At 37.6% G+C, this 10,848-nt stretch overlaps 1 protein-coding gene across 1 annotated transcript in view; it reads right to left on the bottom strand.

The window, feature by feature from the left end:
- Positions 1-2,166: 2,166 nt before the first annotated feature.
- The window catches only part of ern1 (endoplasmic reticulum to nucleus signaling 1), a 37,216-nt gene continuing 28,534 nt past the window's right edge, over positions 2,167-10,848 (bottom strand). Inside the window, exons 18-22 of the mRNA XM_016504063.1 lie at positions 10,199-10,346; positions 9,968-10,095; positions 6,241-6,364; positions 5,990-6,057; positions 2,167-4,283 (exon numbers count right to left, since the gene is read on the bottom strand). Coding sequence (XP_016359549.1) covers positions 3,891-4,283; positions 5,990-6,057; positions 6,241-6,364; positions 9,968-10,095; positions 10,199-10,346 — 861 coding nt within the window. The 3' untranslated portion in view covers positions 2,167-3,890. The remainder of the gene's footprint in view (positions 4,284-5,989; positions 6,058-6,240; positions 6,365-9,967; positions 10,096-10,198; positions 10,347-10,848) is intronic.

Raw genomic sequence — 10,848 nt, 5'->3', positions numbered from 1 at the left:
TCTTCAATAAACAAGCTACAGGTAGTCCAAAATGCAGCGGCTAGAGTCCTTACCAGCTCAAGAAAATATGATCATATTACCCCAATTTTACAATCTGGCTACCTATTAAGTTCTGTATCAGTTACAAAATATTACTACTTACTTTGAAGGCCTTTAAAAAAGGCTCCTGTGTATCTAACTAGTCTTCTATCATGCTACAATCCATCACGCTCCTGCAACTCTGGAACTCTTGGCAGTAGCTAACAAAGTCCACTAAAGGAAGGAGAGCTTTTTCGCATTTGACTCCCAAACTCTGGAATAGCCTTCCTGATAATGTTCGGCATTCAGACACACTCTCTGTTTAAATCTAGATTAAAGACACATCTCTTTAGCCAATCATTCACATAATGTATCTCTTAACCTTGTACTTCAGTTATATCTGATCAAATGCACATCATTCTTTTGCTTGGTTTGAACAGCAGCTATGCAAATTTTTCTCTATTTGCTTCTCTGTTTCTGCCACGGGATGGGCATCCTGAGGTAACTAGGAAATACAAGCTTCAGTCTGGATCCAGCCCTTACAAAGATTTGAGATGACCGAACACCTGAGATGAGGTGATGCCAACCCCTCAGAGGACCTCAGATGATGCCGACCCTGAAACAACATATAAAACTACCAAATTTTGATATAAGTTTGATTGCAACATATAATCATTGCCATTAATAGTGTTCACAATATTTGCTTGAGAAGGGTCTGCAAATTATGATAACTCAGACCACATTATATTATTGTGGCTAGTTGGTAGAAAAATGCCATATGGACTTTTATTGGCATTTTTGCTTTTATTTGCTGTGACAGTACAGTTTACAGCAAAGTAGATGGAAAAAGAGAAGGGGGAACATGGCTGAGACATTGTTAATTCATGCTGATATTAACAGATGATCTAATTGAATAACTGAATTAATGTTTATGAGCCCAGCTTAGATACAGTCATACAGTGTGGAGACTGGTTCCCATAGTTACCTGATCTTTTCTATAAGGAAAATAAAGAGAAAGAGATTTGGCTATTTTTAGAGATAAAAAAAAAAGGCCAAAAGTTTTTTCTTTAAGTAAAAAAAAATATATCATTAAGTGAATTGATGATATTGTCTTCCTCACACCAGAATATGATGTATTCTGATTGTACGCTGAAAAAATAACTTGTAGGATTTACTTAAAATTTGTTAGAGCAAATTATGAAGATTTTTTAAAAGTAAATTTTACTGCTACTGCTCTGTACAATCTACTTACTATTGAACGTAACATTTATTAAAAAAGAAAAGGAAATATTACATAATTATATATAATTTCACATATGTGACCCTGGACCACAAAACCAGTCTTAAGTGTTAATCTTTCAAAATTGAGATTTATACAGCATATGAAAGCTGAATAAATAAGCTTTCCATTGATGTATAGTTTGTTAGGATAGGACAATATTTGGCCGAGATACAACTATTTGAATATCTGGAATCTGAAGGTGCAAAAAAAAAAATCTATATTGAATAAATATTGAGAAGATCGCCTTTAAAGTTGTCCAAATGAAGTCTTTAGCAATGCATATTACCAATCAAAAATTAAGTTTTGATATATTTACGGTAGGAAATTTACAAAATATCTTCATGGAACATGATCCTTACTTAATATCCTAATGATTTTTGACATAAAAGAAAAATCTATAATTTTGACCCATACAATGTATTTTTGGCTATTGCTACAAATATCCCCGTGCAACTTAAGACTGGTTTTGTGGTCCAGGGTCACATATATAGAAAAATCAATGTCTCATAACAAAGTAAATCTTCCCCAGACTCTAAAAAATATGTAATAATGAATATTACTCATGCTTATTAGCATGAATAATATTCATGCTAATAAGCAGCTAGTTAATAGTGAGAAATGGTCCATAAACTAGTGTTACCAATTATATTCAAAATGATTTGTTCTGAACTATTAACCAAGAGAATAATATAAAGAGCATGAAAAATGGTCAAAAAACTAAATTATCACTAGATATGTTATCATAACACTAATTCTCGTCGATGAATCCAATCTGATTTCATACGAATATTCAGCTTTCAGATGATGTATAAATCTCAATTTCGAAAAATTGACACTTATGGTAGTAGTTAGTAGTTACTGTTTGCACCAAGTATTAAAAAGTGTTTATATTAAGTTCAAATAGTGATAGATGCTATTCTCACTATGCCTAAATAGAAGTAACATGTTATATATAAATAATTTGAGCAATGGTGGGTGAAATTAATGAAAATAGCCTTTGCCAAAAAGGTTGACTATTGGCACTCATACCTTAATTGGCATTGCACAATAGCAGCTTTTATTAACACTACATGTAAAAAGGCATCATTGCATTTAAATTTTTCCCTCAAAATGAGCCATTTAAAAATATGGAACATTAAAAACATGTAACATTATAAAAGCTCCATCTGGAATATTTCAGGTCAAAACGGCATGCATGTTACAATGCTGTATATGCACTGAACATCTGACCAACATCAGGCCTAGGAGAGACATTTTTCCTGGTATATCCTAACAACAGCCCCATAGTTTCTGAATCAGGGATCCATTAAAACCAAGAAAATAGCTGAATTATTTCCCTACATAAGAACCATTTAAGAGAATCACCTGAAAGCTACAACTAAATCACACTATCCAAAATCCAAGGGAATGAATTCATAGAGTTTACCATGTTTTGCTGAAATATACCAAAATATAAAAGTGCATGACTGAATGACTGAAATTATGAGCACAATACAGGATATTACGTTTGTCATGAAAGTATATCCAGAACTTTTGAAAGCATAATACCGGTAATGTCATACAGTTGGTTCCATATTAGAGACTTTGAAGGAACAGTTCACCCAAAAATTTAATTCTGTCATCATTTACGTCTCGTTTCAAACCAGCATGCATAGAAGTAGCCCATATGGCTTGAGCACTGTTTAGCTTCCCGAAGCCATACAATAGCTTTTGCTCACAAATTTGATTTGTGCTTTCACATATGATACGTGATAACCAATGCTCTTTGGCTTCATTGATGTCAAATATGGTGTGACGTCTTCACAGGACATATTTGAATGGGAATTAAGAAATGCAGTGCAGAAGGAGATTATCAGTGAATAATAACTTTTTCTTTCGATTCTTTAGATTATTCTTCACACAAGTTGACTACTTTATGATGCTTTTTGGTATTTTTGGGGCTTCACAGCAGCTGGTCACTGTACAGAAGAGAACAGTGAACATTCTGCTGTTCCACGGAAAGCTGTACATGTGTGGATGACTAAATGATGCCTCTCTTCATTTTTGGTTGAACTAGTCCTTTTAACAGCTTTCAGCAGCAAAGACAAAAGGCGAAACCACAATCATTAGCTTCACACTGCACAGTGTCATTTAAAAAGGCACAATGGCCACTTCAACCGATTATCAATGATCAAAATATGTACAAAAATATATATTCAATAGCATGTTCTCTCTCACCAAGCACGACTCAACAGTGCACAGTAGAATTTCTTGCGTTCATTTCAAGTGTTCAGCAAAAATCCCTCGCCTTCCAATCACATTATACTTGACAAATGGAAGGAATGACTGCAGATTTTTGTGAGCACACCACTGACAACCCAAACCATCTTTTTCAGCATCCTCCAAAACATCTTCGCCAGGAATCTGTAAATCACTCAGTCAAGAGCTGTTGTCTAAAATGAGCATTGTAAGGCACTAAAGATGGGATGGCGGCCTCTGTGGCGACACAGCCCGGACACTGCAGGCCCAGACTGCATCCACACAGGGAGATGGCTCATCCCTGGAATGTGTCCGAAAAGGGTCCATCCATCAAGGGTCTCTCTACTTGGCACTATGGAGCTCCAGTCTTTTGTGTGGACAGTGTGGGTGGCACCGGGACTGTCTGTATGTGCTCTGTGGTGATCTCAGGTAAGACTGCCATTTCAGACAGTTCATGTGGAGCTGCTGATATCTGACTGGACGATGACAGGCCTGAGAGCACTGATGGACTGCAATGCTGTGAGGGGGGAGCCTGTGGCACACACTGTGCTACTGTGTGGTGTGTCAGCAGTTCAGAAGCGTGGTAATAAGGCAGGAAAGGTCGCTCCACAGCACAGAAACGCATGGCCAGATGTGTGTGCAACAGAAGAAGAGGGAAACGGGAGGTAAAGTAGGAGACAAATTCATCTGGAATGGATCCCAGTGTTTCCTGGACTCCATCGGGTAACTCTCGGTAATGGTGTTTCTAAAGGAAACAACGACAAAATAAATATGAGACAATTTGAGCTTAAAGGGTTAATTAACCCAAAAATGAAAATTGTGTCATTAATTACTAAGTCTGAGCATCGATTTTTCGATTAATCGTATCAAAAGCCGCGAATCGATCTTTTCCAGGATTTATTTCAGCACACATTTAAAATAAGATCTGATTAACGAGAATCTTATCATTAGTCTTCTCCACTAGATTTCACCCTTATTTACCTTGCACAATGTTACAACAGAAAGCCTGTCATTCATTCAGCGCTTAAGGCTGATTTATACTTCGGCGTCGAACCCATGCCATAGCTTACGCATAGACGCACACCCATACGCTGTAGCCTGATGTGCACCTCTCCAAAAATCTAACAGCAGATTTCTACGCAGACCGCAAGCGCTGTGATTGTACTTGAGTTTTGTGTGTGTTTATGTGCACTTTAATATATTTTATAATTACTCACCTTCATGTCGTTCCAAACCCGTAAGACCTCCGTTCATCTTCGGAACACAAATTAAGATACTTTTGATGGAATCTGAGAGCTCTCTGACCCTCCCATAGACAGCAAGTGCCCTTACACGATCAAGGTCCTGTTTATGTAGTTTACGCTTTGATCTGAACGAAAACAACATATCCGCGTGGCACAGCTGACACAGAACAGCATACGCCGTTTACGTTCAGTGGATACTCTCCAAAATGGCGCCAGGGTGACGTGGAGGAGACGAATTGTTGAATAAAGTCTTTTTTTTTTCTTTTGCGCACAAAAAGTATTCTCGTAGCTTCGTAAAATTATGGTTGAACCCCTGATGTCACACAGATTATTTTACCGACGTCCTTGCTACATTTCTGGACCTTGATCGTGTAAGGACCCTTGCTGTCTATGTGAGGGTCTGAAAGCTCTCGGATTCCATCAAAAAATATCTTAATTTGTGTTCTGAAGATGAACGAAGGTCTTACGGGTTTGGAACCACATGAGGGTGAGTAATCAATGATAGAATTTTCATTTTTGGGTGAACTAACCCAAACAGAAGAAACAGGAGTTTAATCACGTGAAATGTTATATTTTCAAGATGGACTAAAACTGTTATTTTAGCTGTGTATTTAAATATACAAATAAATTATTGTACTTGCTTGTTTAACAGTAGCTTTTTGATTTTTTTATCATCAGAATTCTGCTTGCTCTACTTGTACAAGTTACACCCTGATATCAAAAATGTAAAACGTGACAAATAGGAATACCTAACAAAACAACTACATTTCATTTATTAAAAAAAGGAACTTAGTGTTCCCTCTAGTGATGAGAAGTTCGGAACATTTTACTGACGCTCTCGTTCAATCTCGTTCATCAAAATGAACAAATCTTTAATCAAGTCATTTCATTTATTTAAGTGGCTTTAAATGTTATAATTTTAACAGCCAAATTCCCCAAACACATCCACCTATGCAATCTTGATCATATTCCGAATTATGAAATCATTATAATGCATTCAAAGATAATTTACAGGGAACATAAATAATTACTTTACCTTCCGAATCTTTCGTTCATTTGTCACGTGACAGACGCAATGAACGGATCGTTTATGACCCATCACTGGTTCCTTCTACTCTCTTATGCTACTTTTCCATTAATATCGTGCATATTATCTGCTATTATTTGTGCCGAGTATCAATAAACTGATTTTCTTTAACAAACGTACCTTGTTTCTCATGGCACGTAAAAGATCTCTGACCGAGCCGCCTTTGTATGAACGAAATTTGCGAAGATCTGAAGAACAACAATTAGCATTTGAATGGTTTGCAGAGCAAACGTGTCACATTAAAGATTCAAATAAGAATAAAACTAGATAATCATGACAGAACAGCATGCGGTTTAACTAATTACAAACTCTTAGAATTAAAAATGGATAGAAAAAAGGCCAACAGTAAACAAAATTGCAGTAGTGCTCACCGGTCTGTAGAGGCACTGTGATATGTTCCTTCCAATCGCCTTTGACCACCACCCGTCCTCCTCTCTCCAGCTGTCTCACGATTGGTCCATCTAACGGCTCCTTCTCAATTCTATCACTCACATCCTGTCAGTGCAAAAAAAAAAATTTCTGCCATTTATTAGGCATTCTAGAAGAACCTGCTGCTATTTTTCTTTCATCTTTAGCGAAGTTTCTCAGAAAAACTTCTTTAAAGCAGTGATAAACACTTATAATGTTAGTATGATTTTTACATAAAATTGTCATACTTTAGAAATAAATGGTCATTTTATAACCTGTTTTTGACCCTCTGATTTGAAAACACCGTTTTAAAGGGGTGTGCGTCTCTATTTGTATATAATTTAATCAGTTTAAATATCAGTTGTTTTTTTATGCTACTAAAAGAAAAAATTTGAAGTTGACCATTCAGTTGATGGCTTGATTTATTGATGCATAAACAGAAATCAACAATTTTGAGACAGAACTACTACGCGAGTCAGAATCCTAACATTAATGTTAGAAACAATGTTCTTCCACATGTAAGAACTCTACCACATCTGGAAAACTTAATGGAAATCTATTTTCATTCTAGTTATCCTGTTTTTGTAACTCTCCCTTTACATATGCCAGTGGAAACCAATAAAAGATGAAGCATTGATCTGTTACAGGGTATATACAGGAATCATGGAGTTAAATTTAATACTTTTTAAGACCTTTTTAATACCACCTTATATGAAATTTAAGACCTAAACCTGTAATGGAAATACACATTTTATTACATACAAAGACTCTTTCCATACATTTTAAGACCTCATCGCCACTCCAAGTTTTAACCGGTTACATCGGCGACACTTTAACTTACATTTACTATATACTGATTGTAAGATAGCACAACTAAACAGACTTACTTTGTGATAACTCCTTATCAATACAACTTAATTCAGAAGGGGGGAACGAAGCACAAGAGAATTAATTTAGTGACTAACCAATGCAACCCAAGAAACAAGAATTAGACCAATAAACAAAACAACTGACAAAACTTATTGAGTAGGGAAAATAAAGCTCTCCGAGCTAACGGGGCAATGAGTTCACACAGTATATTCAAAAGATGTATTTGTCACATCAACTCTTATAACTGTCTGCAAACCATAGCTGTTTTGTGGAACACTTCTCATGACAAACATCTGACTGATCAGACAGTTTACCTGTGATTACGGAGTGCTTGATTTGATGCAGACTTGACAGAGTGTCAGTACTGCACCTGATCAAGTCTGAATGATCATGAAAGGTAAAATAATGATCACAACTATTACATTATTTTAATTAAGCATCCCAAGCCCATGCCAGTGAAAAAATAACCAGCCCAAAGTAGCGCAATTACCATGTCCCAAATATAAAAATGTAATTTCCATCCCTAAAATACATATTTTACAGTCACTGTTATGCACATTTATCATAAACACAGCTCAAATGCTTCCTACTAGTGTGGCCCAAAACATTTAGCACAGTTTTATTACAGGTAGAATGCAAAATGTTTCAGTACAAGCATTTCAACCAAATGTTATTTATGCAAGATTTCAAACCTTTAACCCACTGGGGAAAATCAACCAATGGCAACAGTTTAAAAGCAGCCCAATTTCATGGAAAACAACAACAACCCTGCATCCAACATGAGCTGCAGAAGTCAGATTTGACTGATCACGTTGTCAAAAGTAAGGAGAGATAACTGACAAGATGTTGGAGGATTTGCTCCTCAACAGATCCGCTCATTGACAAATATAAATATAAAGATGTGCTACCTTTACACAGTGTGCGCGCGATCGCGAAATCGAAAGTGAAAGTAAACTGCGACTGCGAGCGCTCATTCAAAAGGGATTTAAATACCCCACATATTGATAGCGGCGCCCTGATGTGCGGAAATTATATACAATATTAGAATGTTTGCGGGAGCGGACACAAAAATCGCGGGAGCAGATCGGCGCATGCGGTAATGGTCAGAAATTCAGGGAGAGCGGGATCAACAAGCCCTGCGCTATCACACAGTGGCGCAGTCAGTCAGTGAGCGCCATAACAGATTATGTCAAATCTTGCGGGATTCCATAAATAAACTACACAGAACCCCATTATTCGGACAAATATACATAATGAAAAGATGATACAAAATTTAATACCTTGGAAAATGTCATTTAAGACTTTTTAATACTTTTTAAGGGCCTTAATTTTCTCTAAATTGATTTATCAACTTTTAATACTTTTTAATAGGGGTGCTCCGATCAGGATTTTTGAGGCCGATCACAGACAGCAGTATCTGCCGAAACCGATCACCGATACCGATCTTTTTAAAGCCTTCTATTTACAAAAAATGCGCTGTCACTTTAATTCAGCGCTTGCAGCGCAGCAATAGACTCGGTGCAGAAACGATCTCTGCACTGCTGCAGTGCAGACGCACCGCTCCTGAACGCACTGCCGGTCCGCAGCTGTGTGCAGTGAACGCTTTAATCCGTTAACATGAGCACGGAAAAAATACGCACCACGCATGCACTGCAAACGGAATAATGTGAACTTGGCATTATGTGAGTGCGCATGAGCGCACGGTCTCCAGGAGAGCGCGCGAGCGCTGAATGATTAAACGCTGGCAAAAACTAAAAAGTAATGCAATTTATAAACTTTAGTGACGATGTGACGCTGCCTCAATTGTGCAAGTGACAATTCCTGTGTCAACTGTGCAGCTCGCTTATAGACAGACGTGACGTGTGGTGATTTGAAGACATTTGCGTATTTTGAGAGAGAGAGTGCGCGTGCGACTGGCGACTCACTCACGCTGTTTGTGAAATTACGTCTCAAACCAGGTTTTCAAATTACTTTATAAGTTATTTAATGAAGAAATATGAAGGTGAGTACCTCACCTTCAGCATTATAATTATTTCACCTGCGCCGGACAGAGACGAGACGGTGGCTCTGCATGTCATGCCAAAACTCTCACAGCAGCGTCATCAGCTGGAGATCGGTTTTTGGAGATCGGCCTTTTTAGAGACCGCCGATCAAACATTCCAACGTGATTATCGGCCGATAGTGATCCGTAGCAGATCAATCGGAGCACCCCTACTTTTTAAGACACCGCAGACACCCTGTGTTAAAGTGCAAGCAGTCTAGTGCTGCTGTATTAATCATACCTAATGAAAATAATGATGAATAGAAAATTAGCCATAGTGGCAGCATCAATTAAACTGTTTTTGGATCGAGGAGGTTTTGAGTTCTGAAATTTAAAATAGGTTTTTATATTACAATGACCTCCTATATGTTAAAAGATCAAGGAAGTTTTGATTTCCCAATTCATGACCCCTTTAACTATTTTTATGTAAACAATTCTGTTCAGACAGAATTATAAATTTACAGAAAAAATAGAAATGATCTTAGATGATTTGGTGTTGTTAAAGTTACTTTGGCTGCGTTTATACTTGGCATTAACATGTGACCTGTATCCGGATGTTGTCCAGATAGAGAAGTCAGCTGATGTTGCCAAGTGTAAACGCACCGTGTTCTGATTGACTGATGATCCGATCTGCTTGATCGGCTTGCAGTGATCGCATGTTAATGCCAAGTGTAAATGCAGCCTTTGTTGTTGTGCCTTTTGCTGTCTTCTTGGGCAGGGTACTGTTTGCTAAAGATGCATTTAAACCTGATTAAATGAAGGATGACAGACTAACTAACCTGGAAGAACTGCAGCTGTTTTTCCAGACTCCAGAAGAAGGGATGCTTTAGCACTCTGTCTGCTGAGGGTCTTTTCTTTGGTTCCATACTCAACATCTGCTCGATCAAGTTTCGGGCCACAATATCTTCTGCAACAGCACAAATGATCACATGCATGATAAAAAATTTGACAAACTGACCCAAAATGAGCTCTGGTGTTTTTGAATGCATGAAGATGTCTTTCTGTCCTACCATGTCTGTTAGGGTCTAAGTATTCCAGCGAGTAGGCACCCAGCAGAATGTTTGCTTGCCGCTGCAAGGACTTTCCAAAGGGGTGGTGGCCTTCAGATACCACATAGTAAAACACACAGCCTGCAGAGAAGATGTCTACCATGCAGGTCTGAAACATCAGAGGTGAAAAGGTGAAACTGTGATTGTCTAGCCACTGACAAAACTCTTAGTGCTTCTGACATGGCTTTCTGGAATACTGATGGCCAATGCAGGATTCTGTAGTCACGTATTTTTATATAATGACAGCTAAACTGCGTAACTGTTTCATGTCTCACTTGTGACTTGTGCACTTCCATTTTTTTTTCACATAAATGTCAAATCAATATTTAATGTTTATCTATCTATTTATTTGGTAAGTAGCTATGTAAAGTTCAGGCAGTTATGTTCAATGTCATTACTGCAGGAAAAAAATCCTTGCAGGACAAAACAAGACCCCTGCCACTTCATGTCCTGATCACCCTGCCCTGTCCTTGTTAAATATTTCTCCCTGTCAGTTTTAAGTTATATAAAGCTCAACAATTGTTCTCTTCAAGTTTTGCTGTGCAGCAGTAGAGTGTGGCTGATCATTTGCAATGGGTACTGCTAAAGATAAAGTATTATTTTGTGTCTTA

Source organism: Sinocyclocheilus anshuiensis, unplaced genomic scaffold (assembly GCF_001515605.1).
Source record: "Sinocyclocheilus anshuiensis isolate Anshui unplaced genomic scaffold, SAMN03320099.WGS_v1.1 scaffold498, whole genome shotgun sequence".
In the NCBI taxonomy this organism is placed as follows: Eukaryota; Metazoa; Chordata; class Actinopteri; order Cypriniformes; family Cyprinidae; genus Sinocyclocheilus; species Sinocyclocheilus anshuiensis.
The sequence above is the reverse complement of the archived record's forward strand: the minus strand, read 5'-3'. Positions and strand labels throughout refer to the sequence as shown.